The sequence below is a fragment of the Macrobrachium nipponense genome, chromosome 19 (assembly GCF_015104395.2).
Source record: "Macrobrachium nipponense isolate FS-2020 chromosome 19, ASM1510439v2, whole genome shotgun sequence".
Classification (NCBI taxonomy): domain Eukaryota; kingdom Metazoa; phylum Arthropoda; class Malacostraca; order Decapoda; family Palaemonidae; genus Macrobrachium; species Macrobrachium nipponense.
In genome coordinates, this window is record NC_061088.1 from 17,383,276 (window position 1) to 17,404,462 (window position 21,187).

A 21,187-nucleotide genomic window follows, 5' to 3' on the forward strand; every position below is an offset into this window, starting at 1 on the left:
TAAATTTCATTGTATATATATGGGTATATACCGGATGAAGTACTTGAAAATGCTATTTAGTTGCATTAAGAAGAAAAATTGGGTATGCGGTCTATGCCCTTCTACCCGATTAGATGTTATAGAAAGTACTGACTTTGGTTAACAGAATTTTACTTAAAATCATTTATAAATATGTTGGCCTATATCATATTCCTATTATCACTCTTGTATTTCCTACTACTAAAGAATGATGTTAATGTTTAATAACACAATTTATAAAAAAAAGACTAGCCAAAAAACAAGATTGTTATTTTTTACTTTGAAAGTACAGTTCGACACCCCATCCCCCCTCGGTACAGGCCTGTGAAGCTGTGTTCTCTTTACCCAGACAGGTCACTCTATTTTTTACTAATAATTTTCATTTTTGAAAGTACATCAGCCACTCCTCACCTACCTAGAATGTAAACATTTCGTCATCCTACTTCTTTCCTGCTTCAGCCATTACTCTGGGAATCCCGAGGATGGAGTTGATCATTCCTGAATTCCTCTTGTGGGCCTCTGCTGAACTCCAGGGTCTATGGGACACGCGCAGGATTTGGGCTGCAAGTTCTGCCACCACCTAAAATCAAAGTTACGTTTCTATCTAAATAAAGTTCTGCAACCCTTGTTGAATCATTCTAAGTTAAGTATATTAGTTTTAGGAGTTGGTTACTGGAAAGATATTAAAGCAACGTATATCTTTGCATCAAACTGCGAAGCAACTGCATTTCAGTCTTCCAGTTAGGTTATAAAACTTGGTTAAAAGTTAGAATTTCAACTGTGTGATTTCTGAACTCTTATAACGGCCTTATAGCTTAACTGTCTCTCTGTTGTCGTGAGATCTTCCTGGGCAGACGCCGTATAGCAGGAGTGAACGACAACTACCATTGCCACAAGGACGGCGAAGAATTTTGCTTGCATTCTAAAAGGAAATTAAGTGAAGTTTCTCTTAAACTAAGGTAACCATCATTTTGCTTAATTTTACTTAGGTAACCGAGATCTATAGAAACTTTATAGTTTACACCGTATTATGAGAATCTTTTTCAACTATCAGGAGATCACATCATTCCAGAAAATAAACAAATCCATATGTAGCCTACTACAGTAGATAGTTGAAACCATTAAATAAAAAAAGCTTAATCAAGGATAATAATTATACTCACTTTCAGGTGCTACTGAACGAAATAGTGACGAAGAAGAGCGAGGAAGATCGAAGGTTGTTCTCGTGAGAGAAACTTCCTCTACGGGTGTCGTACCAACACCACACTCCAACCCTACTCGCACCCAACCAACCGTTGGACAATTTGACCCCTTCCCTACGTTTTCTCTTTCTATTGCTTTAATCATATCTCCTCTATAGGTCTGTTCAAGCATAACATTCATTCTTTTCTCTTGGTATTTTCTCTGTAACAATTATAATCTTATTTGAAAGCAATTTGGTTATGGAGTGTTTGTACCCGAGTGCCGGCGTATTGTATGCCAATAAGTTTATTGGAGAGATATAGGTACAAAATATGGAATATATTGATTTTCTCTCTAAACACATCATATTGACTAAGAATGACGACTTAATTCATTCTCTCACTGGGTAAAAAAATAAAAATGTCAGTGAATAAGTCTATGAGTCTTTAAAGAAAAGTACATCGGGTGTGGATAAGACCATAGCTATGGAGGCCTCTCTATATCTATGGATGAAATATCGAACAACTCAAATCCTGAAGTATTATTTACGGGCGCAAAAATCAAGACAAGCTGCTTTATTTATCGAATGAGACTCTTAGAAGATAATTTCATTGGAAAACCAGAAGCTTAATATCATACACTAGGCTGCTCCTCTGAGTTACAGATATAAAAGTAGGCCATTTTAATACAAAAGAATGAAAAAATTCAAATAACAATGAATTGATGTGAAAAAACTGAAATTCCGTGAAAAGTCTGGGAAATGAAAAATGCATTAGAATATGTCAGCAAGAATGACTAATATCACAGACAGTTGAAAAATGTTAGGTGAGGGGAGAGTTCCGGGTATTATTAGTAATACCCTAAATTATTAGTAGATCAGACGCTATTGGCCTATAATAATATTCTAAGAATAAAAATGTTGCTAGTGGATGTAAGAAGTGTGCAGCATTAACTAACAAAAGCCAATAAGGCAGCAGGAACTTTGCAGTACTCACAAGATGGTTGGGCGAAATCAGATTTTTAGCAAAGAGGGATCTCTATGTAGAAATATTAAATAATAAATAAAAGAATAGTTTATCTTCACTCATAATACTACTTCATATTTAGGAATGATTTAAAATAGGTAATTTTTAAGATAAAGCCCCAGAAGTTCTCTGATAACTAAAATGAATGGTGAATAATTAATAGTGTTTGTCTCTGCACATTCTTTTCATGGCTGATTCTTTGTTTTCTTCCGATTGAATTATACATATGAAAACTGAATTTATGTGATAACTTGTCCTGACACAAAATATGATCTGTATTATGATCACGAATAGAAATTCCTCGAGAAAAAGCACAATCGGACAAAGAATCGGTTAAAAAAAGTATGGGTGTCATAGCATAGGACAGTGACTCGGTTACGTAAAAGCTGGATGATCTTCTTCTTTCGTCGCCAACATTGGAATCTTGTTGCTCCGCTTGGATCTGTTTCTGGAATAATAATAATAATAATAATAATAATGAATAATAATAATAATAATAATAATAAGATAAATAACGAGCTATTGTGCTTCTGTTAACGTAAGGAGAGAATAAGTAGCTGGGAGGCGGATTTTGTTCAGTCATAGACAAGGTGAAGAGGGACCATAGGCCTAGCAGCATAAAACAAAAAAATGAATTAATGAAAGCATGTGAGACCTGAAGGTTGCGCTGCTATGAGCAACTCCCTCATAATAGAAATTTCTCGTTGATAAAATCACGTATCTAGTACATATTTTTACAGGCAAACAGATAGCTAGAATCAAAATAGAAATAATTCTATAACTTCATGATCGTAACTTACTAAACAGATATATAATATCTGACAATGCCATTCCTCCTTCACAAAAGCAGGGGAAAATCGTCACTGCTATGGATGGCAATGGTGGTCGAGGTTTCTTGTCGTTTCCCACTTCTTGGATGCTCAGCAAAATAACCCCATTGTCAAACGACAGATTAGGTTATAGATAAGCAATAATTAAATGATTGGGAATAAAATGTTAAAGGTCATAATCTTGGTCGTTTATATACATACATACATAGCTACATAACATATTTAGGAAGACAAAATGCTATAATTCGGGTAGGCAGCTACATCAGGTTTCTTTTATCCCAACCAGTAAAATTGGCCTTACTTAGATAGGTATTAAATCTGGTTCGATATTCATTCATATAATTAAACTGTAATGCCACGAAGGTCGGATGCACACAGTTGTCCCTTCATTGCGTTCAAATAAGATGATAATTGTATGAGACACAATGCATGTGGAAAAAATTGAAACTCTTGCTTGAATGGAGCTAAAAAGAACATAATAGATGACAAAAAAAAATGATGCAGACAAAACAAGGTAGGACGAGAAAAAATTGTCTTTGAATGGAACCCTGGGGTTGAAGGTGGGGGAGGGGGCGGGAGGGAAGGGTGGTTGGACAGGTAGGCCCCGGGAAAGGGGTTGACACGCTTAAAATTTTAAGTGGGAGATTCTCTCTGGACGCCACCATTCGATCTCCGTTTTGTCTTCCTGATCACCCACTTATTTCGTCTCTCAAAGTATTCATTCACAAGCGGTTCTGTATTTCATAATTATTTCCCTTTACATGAACTCAGTATGAACTACCAACACACGATTTTGTTTTGTGTTTTGATGTGAATTCATCTTAGATGGTTGATACAGAGAACATGACGTTTTCACAGACTACCTTATCCATGCGCTTGATTTTCTTTCAGAATGCAGTCAAAATTCGTAGCTGCCTTCTTGGCCTTGGTGGTCGTCGTTCTCTCCTGCTATGCAACGGCTCAGGAAGATCTCATGATAACAGAGAGACAGGTGAGTCTATGATTGCCAGGAGGTTATTGAAACAGAGGGGAATAAATGGATCTTTTCTTGATGGTGGCCCCCAAAGGATTTTAACCTGGTATGTATCACGGCCTGTTTGGTACAAGCCCGGTGGGGATATAACTGTAAAAACATAAACAAAGGACTGTAAATATCATTAAGTTAGTGACCCCCAAGAAATATTAGTCCCAGATAACGAGCCCCAAACTTTGCCAGGGGTCAATCCCTAGGACAGAGCCAAAAAAAGTAGTTTTTGTCATTAGATTACGTAGTACTGAATGCAAACTGGAAGCCTCCCATACACTGTTACTTCACAGTACAAAACAGAAACTTTGATGACAATTTGGATGTGACTTTCATTGCAGGTCGTGGCAGAACTTGCTGCCCAAATCCTGCGCGTGGCCCACGGATCCTGGAACGCAGTTGAGGCCCACAAGAGGAATTCGGGAATGATCAACTCCATCCTCGGGATTCCCAGAGTCATGGCTGAAGCGGGAAAGAAATAGGACGAGGGACTTTTTACATTCTAATTTCTAGGTAAATAAGTAGTAACTGAGTATACAGCGAGACTGAAACAATGAATGGGACTGGTTAAAATGAAATTGTTGATATAGGGTATTCAAAGGAATGTAAGCTGATATTCTTTTTTGTCTTTTATTTGCAGGACACAATGTACTGTAATGGAGCATCATGCAAATGTGCTGCATTTACTTCTTCTTCTCACTGTACCTTGAGAGAAACCAAGGAATCAAAAGTGACCTCTGTAAATTCGTTCTGTGATTGCTCCCTGAAAATTTCTCCAGTCAGTTGTTAATATAATTCATTGACTTCATTTACGCTGCAGTCATCAACAGACAGTTAAAAATTGATGACTGTTTTAACATATCCTTATTACAAGAGATAATGTCTCAGGCGCTTCAGATCTGTCAGGCTTGCGTAAGATATAAGAAATAAATATGGCAGCTAATGTTATCCCTTTCTTTACCCATTTTTATGGATATATATTTATATATGCGAGATTCTATCACGCGAGAGCGTGTATGAATATCTGGATTGCACAGATTATGCATGCATGAATTTATGAAAATTTTCTTACTAAGTAAGATGCAGACCAATCTGATAATAGAAGTCAAAACGGTTTATGATCTATTTTGTACATATTGTAAAGATAGCAATGTACTTCACCCATGAGTTGTTGGCAACCATCCCTTCAAACTGGCTATATCAAAAGTTCCTGAAAAAGGTATAAAGGCAATCAGCTTACAAGTGGATGGGATTGCCTGTATAAATAATAAACACAAAAAATATAAATAAATATTTTCACATCTCATGCAACCTACGGAGATGTGCAACTCAACTATGGAAATCTTTTAATGTAAGATAAATTGATTATATCTCCAAATATAACTTCCAGCATCTTACAGGTCTGTTCCAAAGGCCCTGAAAAAAGTATAACGGAAATTAGTTGACAAGTGGAGGAGATTCCCTGTATAAACAATAGACACAAAAAGAAATATTTTCACATCTCATACAACCTACGGAAATGTGCAACTCTTCCATGGAAATCTGATTGTAAGATAAATCGATTATATTTTTCAATCTCAATCAGCAAAGAGAGGTAAGGGAGTTGCCTGTTTGTTTAATTTGTTTAAACAAGTGTCATTTATTCCTAAAAGCTCATCAATAGGTGTTGGGAGCAGTAAAAAGCTTTTTATAGGCCATAGGTACGCTTCCGAAGAGACTATAGCTAGATTAGGCATATTTTTTGGAAGAAGGGTTGTAATTATGTCACAGGCAATTCGCATTATTGCTGAGTTAGGGATTAGGGACTCAAGGCGAGGCTGTGTATCTCTCTGTGTATGCCAGCCAGTATTCCTAGTCAACAGCTAGCGTGAAGTATGTTTCGGGTTTCGGGGAGCGAAGTGTAATTTTTTGGCATATTAAAGTGTTTATCGAGTGTGGTGAATAGGTTACGCACATTTGCAATGGGTAAACAAGTTCGGGCTCCGGTCCTATGAAGATGTGAGTGTATAATTTCATATGTTTCCTTTCTTTTTTTCTCTCTCTTTTTATTGGTGTTAATTTGCTCAGAAGTGTGTTTTTATTTTGATGTCCCTCGAGATTCGGTGGACATTGGTGGTTTTGTGATAACATATACGGGGATATTTGGTATTGTGGGTTACGCCCTAGGGAGAGAGAGAGAGAGAGAGAGCGGAGAGACGAGAGAGAGAGAGAGAGAGAGAGAGAGAGTCGGAGGGCGATAGAGAGAAGCAGCCATGCGAATGAATGCTGATTGAAGCAGTTTTCTCTCGAATTTTTTTTTTGTCTTCTCCGTTTTTTTTTTTTTTTTGTTCCCGGCATGACCTTGTATTTCATATTAACAGCTGTTTATATGGTGATTTACTGGGTGTGGTGCATGTTTGTTTTTTATCTTTTATTGGGGAATGTTTGGTATTAATTTTTCTGGGTTGGGATTTGTGTGTATAAATACATTAATGTTATTGAGGTCGGGGAGGATTGTAAGGTATAAGGACTTTCGTAAAGAGAGCAAAATGGCTGACGCAAGTGGTACGCAGACTCTGCTTCACCACATTATGAATGTTAGTGCGTGTGTGAACCCGTTCCGTGGGGTTGTGGATGGGGTTCATTCACAGCTGGTGCAAATCTTCATTGAAGGGGTGAATAATTATTTAAGCGCCAAAGGGATAACAGATGATGTAGAGGTATTCAGAGAGGCGAAAGCTTTGTTAGATTTCAATAAGGGTGATCTTTCCTTCTGTTGCCGGAGCTAACAATACGAAAAATGTTGGTCATGGGCTGATTTGCAAGCATTTTTAAGAGCAGCTTATGGCTCAAAGGAACACGAGGATATGGAGAGATCTAAGAGGGCTATATAAAATACGGAAAGGCACAACTAGCCTCATCGAACATAGCTCAAAACTTTTGACTCAGCAGGAGAAAGGATACAAAAATTGAAAACCTCTAAGTGGGTTAACGAGGGTAGTGTCTCACTTGACAATTTACATAAACTGATCCATTTTGCGATGTTATTGCATGACGCCCCGAATGCAATAGTGGATAGTTTTGATGAAAAGATTGAACCTACATCAGGCGAATAATTAATTTATGCCCAAATTCAGATACAAATGTCTCAATGTCCCACTGTAGATAGTACATTTTTTAATGTGTCCAGCCCGAGAAATACGGTGCAAAGAGAAACAGAATTTTCTTCTCCCCATTTGTGTACAAAAGTTGAATATAACAAAAGACTGATCGATCAAAGGCAACAGCAGTTACATTGCTTCAATTGTAATAAACCAGGGCACTCAAAGAAAGTGTGTAGAGTTAAATATTGTGGAATGTGTAAGAGTGTGGATCACTATTGGCAATCTTGTCCGTCTCAGATACGGAAAGATGCAAGACCTACACCTCAAAGTTCTGGGAGTTATAATACGAGAACTTCCCAGGCAGGTCACTTAAGGGGGCAAAGGGATCAGCAAAATTTTTGGAAGGTCGATCAACAAAAAGGGTACAGATGATTTGTATGTGCCATTGTGGTCTTGTGGGGACGCCCCAGAGCCCAGGCCTATAGTTTATGGAACAGTGGAGGACGTTGATATCCCAGTATTTATTGATACTGGCGCGAGCATCAACTTGATGGATCACAATTTGTATCAATCCATGTTCTCCCATTACCCTTTGAAACCCTCAACGGAGATGGTGTGTGATGTGCAAAAGCCCATAGATTAAACACCCTGGGTTTTGTTCGAATACGGTTTACTCTCGGCGATAGTGTTAATAGAACCATTTTTGGTTATAAACGGGGTTGTTGGGCAACAGACTTTTGCTGGGTCATCCTGCATGTAGGAGACACAAGATTTTGATCCATGCGGGTGTTAATGGTATAACGGTTGGAATACCTGGTGTTTTTCTTCCTTATGAGGACGTGATTAGAACTGAGGATATGGAGATTATTGAAAAAGGGGATGTGTTTGGCAGTGCTAATGGTGATGATACTTGGGATATGGGGAGTGCTAATATCAAAACCCACACTGATGATACGGGGAATAACTGCAACGATGTTATGCAAGATATTGGAGGCCACGGGAGTAACAATTTTGGTGAATGTGACAATGGCATTATGGGCGGTGATACTGATACTAATATTGATATTATTACTGATACTAATAATGGGGTGGATATAATGAGAACCACGGGTGGTGATGTTTATGGGATCGTGGAACGGGAAGGTCTTAACCACAAATATAAAGGTGTTTTATCAAAGGATGTTATGTTAATGCCAGGTTCAAAGACTATGGTAAAAGTCAAGTTGAGGGAAGTGAGAAAACCCACGGATGTGTGTGTAATTGAGGGTAGTGAGAAACTAAGAGGGATTATTAACACGGCATCAGTGAACAGTGTATCAAACACTGGTGTTACATGGTTAGAATTATTGAACTGTAATGATACAGTTAGGATATACGAAAGGAATACATATGTGGCAGATCTCCAAGATTGGAGTAATGATAGTGGTTCAGTTGTAAGGAATATACAGCTTTTTCAGTGCCCAAGGGACACTATGAATTTACGTGAATGCCGTTCGGTTTATCGGACAGACCAATGATTTTTACCACTTTGGTGAACACAGTTTTGCACGTGTTATTGGGTAAAAATATTTTTGTATATATGGATGAAATTTTAGTTGCAACAGACACGATCGTGCAACACCTGGAAGTGCTTACGGAAGTACTTAGGAGGTTTAGATTAGCAGGGTTGAAAATTAAGGTAGCAAATCACATATTTAGGCCATGTCATATCCAAGGAAGGGGTTAAAGTAAACGACGATAAAGTCAAAGCAATAGCGAATTTTCGCACCCTGAGATCAAAGAAAGAAATTAAGTCATTCCTGGGTATCGCTGGTTTCTTTTGGAGGTTTGTGAAAGGGTTTTCTAACATAGCAGCTCCCCTAACAGATATATTGCGGGAAGATGTTCAATTTCAATGGGGGAAAACCCAGACTGCGAGTTTTCAAAAACTTAAGGATGCGTTAATGAATCCTCCAGTTCTGAAATTCCCAGATTTCAGCAAACCATTCACACTAGTGACTGATGCCAGTCAGGAGGGTATAGGTGCTTGCCTTATGCAAAAGTTTGATGGGAAATTCAATCCCATAGCCTTTTATAGCAGGAAGTTCAGGACAAAGGGCAGCAATGAGAGATCAATGGCTACCATAGATAAAGAAGCCTTTGCATTAGTATCAAGTTTGGTTCATTTTAAAATGCTGCTGATGGGGAATAAAGTAGAAGTCCTTACAGACCACAAGCCATTATTGGATCTTTTTAATAAGCCCTATTTGTCGCCTAAAAGAGCTCGATGGTGTCTAACAATCAGAGATTTCTATGCAAAGCTCAAATATATAGAAGGCAAATTAAATGTAGTAGCGGACGCCCTTAGTAGAAGTTTTTATGACATGGAAGGATTTCAAGTTGTGCTAGTCACTAGCGAGTCTATACAATGGGATATTGGTCTCATAGAGCAAAGGCAGGCTGAAGATGAATTTTTGGCAGACGCAAAAGCGTTTCTTAGAGGGGAATTAGTCAGAAAACTATATAAGTTACCTTTTTCGGGTTTAGAGTTAGAAGGTAATCTATTGGTCAGGAAAATTAAATATAAATTGAGAACTAGTGAAGGTAAAGGAGACACGACACAGATCATAATTCCAAAAGTCCTAATTCCAGTGGTCTTGGATATAGTACACTGCGGGTTCGGTAGTCCACACTTGGGGATAGAAAAAACGTATAATGAGGTGCGTGCTAATTATATTTGAAAAAACATGGGGAAAGATGTGGAAAATTTGTGAAAAACTGTACAGTATGCAATGCATGCAAACCTGCAAGGATAACTTCATGCAAATTAGGGTCATATCCGATACCAAGTAGACCTTTTCAGAGAATACATATGGATATCCTGGGAAATTTGTTTGAATCTAGATATGCGAATAAGTACTTGTTATTAATAATAGATGAACTTACGAGGATAGTAGAAATTTTTCCACTTAAGCATAAAACAGCTGAAGAAGTAGCTATGGCATTTTTCAATGGTATCATTTGCAGATATGGCTCACCAGAGATTTTATTGACCGACAATGGCAGAGAATTTGTAAACAAAACGTTAGTGTTTAGCAGAAGTCATGGGGATACAGAAAGTAAGAATTATTCCATACAGACCTGACACTAATGGGTTGTGTGAACGAGCAAACAGGAAAGTGCTCGATGCTCTCAGGAAGACTGAAGGTGGTAATGATAAAAACTGGGACAGATATATTGATGTTGTTAGACATAATATTAACACTAAGGTTAGTGATTCCACTAAAATGTCTCCATTTGAAGCTTTGTTTGGTTGCCTAGCACGAGGCACATTCGATCTGTTAACTGTACCTCATCATGGGGAAGATACAATCAAAGCATTAATATCTACAGCGAGAGAGAGACATGATTGTCTCAGCCGTAATCTCAAGGCCACGACTCGAGAAATGGTAGAAAGAAGTAATAGCAAAACATCTGATCCTAAGATCAATGTTGGAGACAAGGTATTTCTGAAAATCAACGTGAGAAATGAACTAAATTACAAATTGGGTCCAAAATTTGAGGGTCCTTTTAGAGTCGTTGAGAAAAAGACTGGAAACAGATTTGCAGTCTTAGAGGAAAAAACAGGTCGGTCAAAATTGACACATGTATCAAAACTGAAAAGAGTTGGTTGTGGTAACGAATATAATGTCGTGCAGTTGCGCTTATTTTTTTTTGGTTTTTGCAAATTGATGGTGAAATGTGTTTAATGTTTTTTTTCTCTTTCATTTCTTCTATTATTTTTCTTGTTATGTGCAAACTGCGGCGTTTTGGCATAAGATTCAGAGGTAATTATTTCATATGAAAAATTGGGTTGAAAATATGGCAAATTTATGTTAAGCTGAGAAATATTATGATAACCCATGATGGTTCCTGTGTGTATGGGTTTAGTGGGGCTGAATTTTTGGCGGCTTTTTGGGTGGTGGATTTTTGGGGCTGATTTTTTTTTTTTTTTTTTTTTGGCTATAATCTTTGGAGGCGGATTTTTTTTTGTGGTTATAATTTTTTTGGTGGTGATCTGTGGTTTTACGAGCTAAGAGGGGGGTTATTGTGGTTTTATCCCGACGAGGTGGTTATGCGGTTTTATAGACTTTTGGCAGTATCATGAATTAGTTATGTTTTCAAGGACAATTTTTGGGTACCTTTGTGGATGTCCCAGGGATAACTTTGTGGAATGTTATTCTATGATCATGTAGACTTTTCAAATACGGACACACGATGACTTTAGAGAATTCCCAACTTCACGTGATGGTGACGACGGAAACAGCTTGGTTCTACAGTACCAGAGGTCGAATCTACATACGAGCGGCAATGCAATGGATCGCCTTTGCAATGGACGAAATGTTGTCAGTGGATCGTCTCAGGATATGTTCTGGGACAAATCAGGAGTCTACAATCTTCTACGAGGCGGGTGCGAGACTCACTTGCATGTAAGTCAAGGGATATTTCCTTGTCAACGAGGTAGTGGTTACGATTCCTTCATCGGAAGACGCTGAATCTACAGTTCTGCAACGAGGGGGTGTTGGATACACTTACAGGGGTTGCAGACGCTGAATAATGGCGCATGCTGAATTGTTTTGAGATGGCTCACGTTCTCAGCCTGGGTCTACAACTATTCAACAAAGGTGTTCGTGAAACACTTACATGGACCCACGAGGCGGTTCATGTTCCTGGCATCATATAAGAGAATGGGTTCTCTAAAGACTTTGACCATTTAAATGGCGTAAATATTCAGACAATGAGATTTAGGGGAAGTGTTTACTTAATCTAGTTCAGGAGAGGAGAATGACAGTTTATGTTTTTTTTATGACAGTCAGATTTTTTTCTTTTACTCCATTTTATATTCACTTTGTTCCATTTAATGATTAGCTAATTTGGGAAAAAAAAGTATATTTTTGTATCTAAGAGGATTCATTAGCCCAGTTTGCATTTTTAGCTCACGCAGAATGATAAGCAGCAAAGAGAGGTAAGAGAGTTGTCTGTTTGTTTAATTTGTTTAAACGAGTGTCATTTAGTCCTAAAAGCTCGCCAATACATATATACATTTTTATCTATGCTATCCAAATATTCATACATTCTTTCACTTGCATTAACTCTTTTTTAGTATATGTACACATAATAACCAACGAAATGGGGAAATAAGAAAATAATTTCAGCTGCCATATTTACTGATGAAATTTGATGCAAATCTTATACACCTGAAGTTTCAGAGAGTTTTTTTCCCCAGCAACATGGATATCTGGACTCAGGCATCAATTCACAACTATCTGTTACTGAACTGTGGTATAACTAAAGATCAATGAGTTTCGTTGAGATCTGGCTGAAGAAACTCATTTCCATGGAAAGGTAACAGAATGAACTGTTGAGGTTATTTTTTGGTGCCCTGGTTTCTCTAAAGGTGCAGCTGGAAGAAATGTATGCATCAAATTTTTGAGGTGGTCAGTTGTAGTAGGTTGTGGTCTGCAATAAAAGACAAAAACATCAACTTTGTAAATTTGCAAGTTTCATTTCTTTGAATTCAGTACATGACACAGGCCCGTACCCAGAGTTTATTATCAATATTAGTTTTTTTTTTTTTTTTTGGGGGGGGGTTCGTTTTTCCCAAAACTGGACTTTTTCTTCTATAAATTTCATTGCATATATAAGGGTATATACAGAATGAATTACTTGAAAATGTTAATTTAGTTGTATTAAGAAGAAAAATTGGGTATGCGGTCTATGCCCTTCTACCCAATTAGATGTTATAGAAAGTACTGACTTTGGTTAACAGAATCTTACTTAAAATTATTTACAAATATGGTGGCCTATATCATATTCCTATTATCACTCTTGTATTTCCTACTACTAAAGAATGATGTTAATGTTTAATAACACAATTTATAGAAAAAAAGACTAACCAAAAAACTAAAGATTGTTATTTTTTACTTTAAAAGTACAGTTCGACAACCCATCCCCCCTCGGTACAGGCCTGTGAAGGCGTGTTCTCTTTACCCAGGCAGGTCACTCTATTTTTTACTAATAATTTTCATTTCTGAAAGTACATCAGCCACTCCTCGCCTACCTAAAATGTAAACTTTTCGTCATCCTACTTCTTTCCTGCTTCAGCCATTACTCTGGGAATCCCGAGGATGGAGTTGATCATTCCTGAATTCCTCTTGTGGGCCTCTGCTGAACTCCAGGGTCCATGGGACACGCGCAGGATTTGGGCTGCAAGTTCTGCCACCACCTAAAATGAAAGTTACGTTTCTAAATAAAGTTCTGCGACCCTTGTTGAATCATTCTAAGTCAAGTATATTAAGCTTTAGGAGATGGTTAATGGAAAGATATTAAAGCCAACATATATCTTTGTATCAAACTGCGAAGCAACTGCATTTCAGTCTTCCAGTTAGGTTATAAAACTTGGATAAAAGTTAGAATTTCAACCGAGTGATTTCTGAACTCTTATAACGGCCTTATAACTTACTTGTCTCTCTGTTGTCGTGAGATCTTCCTGGGCAGACGCCGTATAGCAGGAGTGAACGACAACTACCATTGCCACAAGGACGGCGAAGAATTTTGCCTGCATTCTAAAAATTTTGCTTAATTTTACTTAGGTAACCGAGATCTGTAGAAACTTTACAGTTTACACCGTATTATGAGAATCTTTTTCAACTATCAGGAGATCATATCATTCCAGAAAATAAACAAATCCATATATAGCCTACTACAGTAGATAGTTAAAACCATTAAATAAAAAAAGCTTAATCTAGGATAATACTTATACTCACTTTCAGGTGCTACTGGAACGAAAGAGTGACTAAGAAGAGCGAGGAAGATCGAATGATGTTCTCGTGAGAGAAACTTCCTCTTTTTAAGCAGCTGAGCAGTCCTCTACGGGTGCCGTACCAACACCACACTCCAACCCTACTCGCACCTAACCAACCGTTGGACAATTTGACCCCTTCATTACGTTTTCTCTTTCTATTGTTTTAATCATATCTCCTCTTTAGGTCTGTTCAAGCATAACATTCATTCTTTTCTCGTGGTATTTTCTCTGTAACAATTATAATCTTATTTGAAAGCAATTTGGTTATGGAGTGTTTGTACCCGTGTCGGTGTATTGTATGCCAATAAAGTTTATTGGAGATATAGGTACAAAATATGGAATATATTGATTTTCTCTGTAAACAAATCATATTGACTAAGAGTGACGACTTAATTCATTCTCTTACTGGGTAACAAAATAAAAATGTCAGTGAATAAGTCCATGAGTCTTTAAAGAAAAGTGCATCGGGTGTGGATAAGACCATAGCTATGGAGGCTTCTCTATATCTATGGATAAGATATAGATATCGAACAACTGAAAACCTGAAGTATTATTTACGGGCGCAAAAATCAAGACATGCTGCTTTATTTATCGAATGAGACTTTTAGAAGATAATTTCATTGGAAAACAAGAAGCTTAATATCATACACTAGGCTGCTCCTCTGAGTTACAGATATAAAAGTAGGCCATTTTAATGTGAATGACTAAAAAATTTAAATAACAATGAATTGATGTTAAAAAAAATTTAAATAACAATAAATTGATGTTAAAAAAACTGAAATGAAAAACGCATTAGAATATGTCTGCAAGAATGACAAATATCACAGATGAGTTGAGGAAAGTTAGGTGAGGGGAGAGTTCCGGGTATTATTAGTAATACCCTAAATTATTAGTAGATCAGACGCTATTGGTCTATAATAATCTAAGAAATAAAAACAAAGGTTACGGATAGTGGATGTAAGAAGTGTGCAGCATAACTAACAAAAGCCAACCAAAAAGGCAGCAGGAACATTGCAGTACTCACAAGATGGTTGGGCGAACTCAGATTTTTAGCAAAGAGGGATCTCTATGTAGAAATATTAATAATAAATAAAAGAAAAGTTTGTCTTCACTCATAATACTACTTCGTATTTAGGGAATGATTTAAAATAGGTAATTTTTAAGATAAAGCCCCAGAAGTTCTCTGATAACTAAAATGAATGATGAATAATTAATGTTGTTTCTCTCTACACATTCTTTTCATGGCTGTTATCTTTGTTTTCTTCCGATTGAATCATACATATGAAAACTGAATTTGTCTGATACTTGTCCTGACACAAAATATGATCTGTATTATGACCACGAATGGAAATTGCTCGAGAAAAAGCACAATCGGACAAAGAATCGGTTAAAAAAAGTATCGGTGGCATAGCGTAGGGCAGTGACTCGGTTTGCCACCTGCTGAATGGGTTACATAAAAGCTAGATGGCCTTCTTCTTTCGTCGCCAGTAGTGGAATCTTGTTGCTCCTCTTGGATCTGTTTCTGGAATAATATAATAATAATAATAATAATAATAATAATAATAATAATAATAATAATAATAATAATAATAATAATAAGATAAATAAACGGAAAAACGAGCTATCTTTGCTTGTATTAACAGAAGGAGAGAATAAGTAGTTGGAAGGCCGATTTTGGTCATTCATAGACAAGGTGAAGAGGGACCATGGGCCTAGAAGCAAAAACTAACAAATGAATTGATAAAATCTTGTGAGACCATGAAGTTGCACTGCTATGAGCAGCTCCCTTATAATAGAAATTTCTCGTTGACCAAAATCACGTATATATCTAGTAGATATTTTTACAGGCAAACAGATAGCTAGAATAAAAATAAAAATAATTTTATAACTTCATCATAGTAACTTACTAAATAGATATATAATATCTGACGACATCATTCCTCCTTCACAGAAAAGCAGGGGAAAATCGTCACAGCTATGGCAATGGTGGTCGAGGTTTCTCGTCGTTCCCACTTTTTGGATGCTCAGCAAAATAACCCCATTGTCAAACGACAGATTAGGTTATAGATAAACAATAATTAAATGATTGGGAATAAAATGTTAAAGGTGATAATCTTGGTCGTTTATATACATACATTGCATACCATACCTACATAACATATTAGGAAAACAAAAGGCTAAAATTCGGGTAGGCAGCTACGTCAGGTTTCTTTATCCCAACCAGTAAAATTGGCCTTGCTTGGATAGGTATTAAATCTGGTTCGATATTCATTTCATATGATTAAACTGTAATGCCACGAAGCTCGGATGCACACAGTTGTCCCTTCATTGCGTTCAAATAAGATGATAATCATACGAGACACAATGAATGTGGAAAAAATTGAAACTCTAGCTTGAATGGAGCTAAAAAGAACATAATAGATGACAAAAAAAAAAAAATGATGTAGACAAAAGAAGGTAGGACGAGAAAAAATTATCTTTGAATGGAACCCTGGGGTGAAGGTGAGGGAGGGGCGGGGGGGAGGGGTGGTTGGGACAGGTATGGGCCGGGACTGCTTAAAAAGTGGGAGATTCTCTCTGGACGCCACCATTCGATCTTCGTTTGTCTCCCTGATCACCCATTTATTTCGTCTCTCTCAAAGTATTCATTCACAAGCGGTTCTGTATTTCACAATTATTTTCCCTTTTACATGAAATCAGTATGAACTACCAACACACGATTTTGTTTTGTGTTTTGATGTGAATTCATCTTAGATGGTTGATACAGAGAACATGACGTTTTCACAGACTACCTTATCCATGCGCTTGACTTTCTTTCAGAATGCAGTCAAAATTCGTAGCTGTCTGCTTGGCCTTGGTGGTCGTCGTTCTCTCCTGTTTTGCAACGGCTCAGGAAGATGTCATGACAACAGAAAGACAGGTGAGTCTATCATTGCCAGGAGGTTATAAAAAAAAATGGATCTTTTCTAGATGGTGGTCCCCAAAGGTTTGACCCAGTGTGGATATAACCGTAAAAACATAAACAAAAGACTGTAAATATTATTAAGTTAATGACCCCCAAGAAATATCAGTCCTAGATAACGAGCCCGAACTTTGCTTGGGGTCATTCCCTAGGAAAGATCCAAAAAATAAGTAGTTTTTGACATTAGATTACGTAGTACAGAATGCAAACTGGAAGCCTCCCATACACTGTTACTTCACAGTACAAAACAGAAACTTTGATTACAATTTTGGATGTGACTTTCATTGCAGGTCGTGGCAGAACTTGCTGCCCAAATCCTGCGCGTGGCCCACGGATCCTGGAACACAGTTGAGGCCCACAAGAGGAATTCGGGAATGATCAACTCCATCCTCGGGATTCCCAGAGTCATGGCTGAAGCGGGAAAGAAATAGGACGACGGACTTTTTACATTCTAATTTCTAGGTAGATAAGTAGTAACTGAGTATACTGCGAAACTGAAACAATGAACGGGCCTGGGTAAAATGAAATTGTTGATATAGGGTATTCAAAGGAATGTAAGCTGATTTTTTTTGTCTTTTATTTGCAGGACACGATGTACTGTAATGGACCATCATGCAAATTTGCTGCATTTACTTCTTCTCACTGTACCTTGAGAGAAACCGAGGAATCAAAAGTGACCTCCGTAAATTCGTTCTGTGATTGCTCCCTGAAAATTTCTCCAGTCAGTTGTTAATAAAATTCATTGACTTTATTTATGCTGCAGTCATCAACAGACAGTTAAAAAATGATGACTGTTTTAACATATCCTTATTAAAAGAGATAATGTCTCAGACGCTTCAGATCTGTAAGGTTTGCGTAAGATTTAAGAAATAAATATGGCAGCTAATGTTATTCCTTTCTTTACCCATTTTTGTGGATATATATTTATATATGCAAGATTCTATCACGTGAGAGCGTGTATGAATATTTGGATAGCACAGATTTATGCAAGCATGAATTTATTAAAATTTTCTTACTACCTAAGATGTAGACCAATCTGATAATAGAAGCCAAAACGGTTTATGATCTATTCTGTAAATGTTGTAAAGATAGCGATGTACTTCACCCATGAGTTGTTGGCAACCATCCCTTCAAACTGGCAATATCAAAAGTTCCTGAAAAAGGTATAAAGGCAATTAGTTTACAAGTTGAGCGGATTGCCTGTATAAATAATAAACACAAAAAATATAAATAAATATTTTCACATTTCATGCAACCTACGGAGATGTGCAACTCAACTATGGAAATCTTTTAATATAAGATAAATTGATTATATCTCCAAATATAACTTCCAGCATCTTAGGGGTCTGCTCCAAAGGCCCTGACAAAAGTTTAACGGTAATTAGTTGACAAGTGGAGGAGATTGCCTGTATAAACAATAGACACAAAGAGAAATATTTCACATCTCATGCAACCTACGGAGCTGTGCAACTCATCCATGGAAATCTGATTGTAAGATAAATCGATTATATTTCTCAATCTCAATCAGCAAAGAGAGGTAAGGGAGTTGCATGTTTGTTTAATTTGTTTAGACAGTGTCATTTAGTCGTAAAAGCTCGTCAATAGGTGGCGGCAGCGGTAAAAAGCTTTTTATAGGCCATTGGTACACTTCCGAAGAGACTATAGCTAGATTAGGGCATATTGTTTGGAAGAAGGGTTGTAATTATGTCACAGACAATTCGCATTATTGCTGAGTTAGGGATTAGGGACTCAAGGCGAGGCTGTGTATCTCTCTGTGTATGCCAGCCAGTGTTCCTAGTCAACAGCTAGTGTGAAGTTATGTTTTGGGTTTCGGAGAAGCAAAGTGTGATTTTTTGGCATATTAAAGTGTTTATCGAGTGTGGTGAATAGGTTACGCACATTTGCAATGGGTAAACAAGTTCGGGCTCCGGTCCTATGAAGATGTGAGTGTATAATTGCATATGTTTCCTTTCTTTTTATCTCTCTCTTTTTATCGGTGTTAATTTTCTCAGAAGTGTGTTTTTATTTTGATGTCCCTCGAGATTCGGTGGACATTGGTGGTTTTGTGATAACATATACGGGGATATTTGGTTATTGTGGGGTTACGCCCTGGGGGACCCGAGAGAGAGAGAGAGGGAGAGAGGAGAGAGAGAGAGAGAGAGAGAGAGAGAGAGAAAGAGAGAGGGTGAGAGTCGGAGGGCGAGAGAGAGAAGCATCCAGCGAATGAATGCTGATTGAAGCGATTTTTCTCTCGAATTTTTTTGTCTTCTCCTGGTTTTTTTTTTGTTGTTGTTGTTCCTGGCACGACCTTGTATTTCATAATAACAGCTGTTCATATGGTGATTTACTGGTGTGGTGCATGTTTGTTTTTTATCTTTTATTGGGGGATGTTTGGTATTAATTTTTCTGGGTTGGGATTTGTGTGTATAAATACATTAATGTTATTGAGGTCGGTGAGGATCGTAAGGTATTAGGACTTTCTTAAAGAGAGCAAAATGGCTGAAGCAAGTGGTACGCAGACTCTGCTTCACCGCATTACGAATGTTAGTGTGTGTTGTGAGCCCGTTCCGTGGGGTTGTGGACGGGGTTCATTCACAACCGGTGCAAATCTTTATTGAAGAGGTGAATAATTATTTAAACGCCAAAGGGATAACAGATGATGTAGAGGTATTCAGAGAGGCGAAAGCTTTCTTAGATTTCAATAAGGGTGATCTTCCTTCTGTTGCCGGAGCTTTCAATATGCAAAATGTCGGTCATGGGCTGATTTGCAACATTTTTAAGTGCAGCTTACGGCTCAAAGGAACACGGGGATATGGTGAGAGATCTCAGAGGGCTATACAAAATATGGAAAGGCACAACTAGCCTCATCGAACATAGCTCAAACCTTTTGACTCAGCAGGAGAAAGGATGCAAAAATTGAAAACATCTAAGTGGGTTAACGAGGGTAGTGTCTCACTTGACAATTTACATAAACTGATTCATTTTGTGATGTTATTGCATGACGTACCGGATGCAATAGTTGATAGTTTTGATGAAAAGATTGAACCTACATCAGACGAAGAATTAATTTATGTCCAAATTCAGAAACATATGTCTAAATGTCCCACTGTAGATGTGCATTTTTAATGTGACTGGCCCGAGAAATACGGTGCAAAGAGACATAGAATTTCCTTCTCCCCGTTTGTGTACAAAAGTTGAATATAACAAAAGATTGATCGATCAAAGGCAACAGCAGTTATGTTGCTTCAATTGTAATAAACCAGGGCACTCAAAGAAAGTGTGTAGAGGTTAAAATTATTTGTGGTCAATCGTTTGTAAGAAGGTATGATCACCTATTGGCAATCTTGTCCATCTCAGATGCGGAAAGATGCGAGACCTACACCTTAAAGTCTGGAGTTATAATACGAGAACTTCCCAGATAGGTCACTTAAGGGGGCAAAGGGATCGGCAAAATTTTTGGAAGGTCGATCAACAAAAAAGGGTACAGATGATTTGTATGTGCCATTGTGGTCTCGTGGGGACACCCTAGAGCCCAGGCCTATAGTTTTTGGAACAGTGGAGGACATTGATATCCCAGTATTTATTGATACTGGCGCGAGCATCAACTTGATGGATCACAATTTGTATCAATCCATGTTCTCCCATTACCCTTTGCTGGGTCATCCTGCATGTAGGAGACAAGATTTCGATCCATGTGGGTGTTAATGGTATAACGGTTGGAATACCTGGTGTTTTTCTTCCTTATGAGGACGTGATTTCAACTGAGGATATGGAGATTATTGAAAAAGGGGATGTGTTTGGCAGTGCTAATGGTGATGATACTTGGGATATGGGGAGTGCTAATATCAAAACCCACACTGATGATACGGGGAATAACTGCAGCGATGTTATGTGAGATATTGGAGGCCACGGTAGTAACAATTTTGGTGAATGTGACAATGGCATTATGGGTGGTGATACTGATACTAATATTGATATTATTACTGATACTAACAATGGGTTGGATATAATGAGAACCATGGGTGGTGATGTTTATGGAATCGTGGAATGGGGAGGTACTAACCACAAATATAAACGTTTTTTTATCAGAGGATGTTATGTTAATGCCAGGTTCAAAGACTATGGTAAAAGTCAAGTTGAGGGAAGTGAGAAAATCTGCCGATGTGTGTGTAATTGAGGGTAGCGAGAAACTAAGAGGGATTATTAGCAAGGCATCAGTGAACAGTGTATCAAACACTGG

At 37.6% G+C, this 21,187-nt stretch overlaps 2 protein-coding genes across 2 annotated transcripts; both read left to right on the forward strand.

The window, feature by feature from the left end:
* The first annotated feature begins 3,737 nt into the window (after positions 1-3,737).
* LOC135214293 (pigment-dispersing hormone type 1-like) lies at positions 3,738-5,010 on the forward strand. Its single transcript, XM_064248436.1, has 4 exons — positions 3,738-3,769; positions 3,947-4,046; positions 4,421-4,592; positions 4,720-5,010. The coding sequence occupies exons 2-3, from the start codon at positions 3,948-3,950 to the stop codon at positions 4,559-4,561; spliced, it is 240 nt and encodes a 79-aa protein (XP_064104506.1). The 5' UTR covers positions 3,738-3,769; position 3,947; the 3' UTR covers positions 4,562-4,592; positions 4,720-5,010.
* An 11,562-nt stretch (positions 5,011-16,572) lies between these two features.
* On the forward strand, positions 16,573-17,826 carry LOC135214282 (pigment-dispersing hormone type 1-like). The gene is made up of 4 exons (XM_064248408.1): positions 16,573-16,626; positions 16,806-16,905; positions 17,238-17,409; positions 17,534-17,826. The coding sequence occupies exons 2-3, from the start codon at positions 16,807-16,809 to the stop codon at positions 17,376-17,378; spliced, it is 240 nt and encodes a 79-aa protein (XP_064104478.1). The 5' UTR covers positions 16,573-16,626; position 16,806; the 3' UTR covers positions 17,379-17,409; positions 17,534-17,826.
* The last annotated feature ends 3,361 nt before the right edge of the window (positions 17,827-21,187 follow it).

Coding starts and splice junctions, on each gene's coding strand:
- LOC135214293 (XM_064248436.1), top strand. CDS start 3,948: ATGCAGTCAAAATTCGTAGCTGCCTTCTTGGCCTTGGTGGTCGTCGTT. Junction 4,047..4,420: donor TCATGATAACAGAGAGACAG/GTGAGTCTATGA, acceptor CTTTCATTGCAG/GTCGTGGCAGAACTTGCTGC.
- LOC135214282 (XM_064248408.1), top strand. CDS start 16,807: ATGCAGTCAAAATTCGTAGCTGTCTGCTTGGCCTTGGTGGTCGTCGTT. Junction 16,906..17,237: donor TCATGACAACAGAAAGACAG/GTGAGTCTATCA, acceptor CTTTCATTGCAG/GTCGTGGCAGAACTTGCTGC.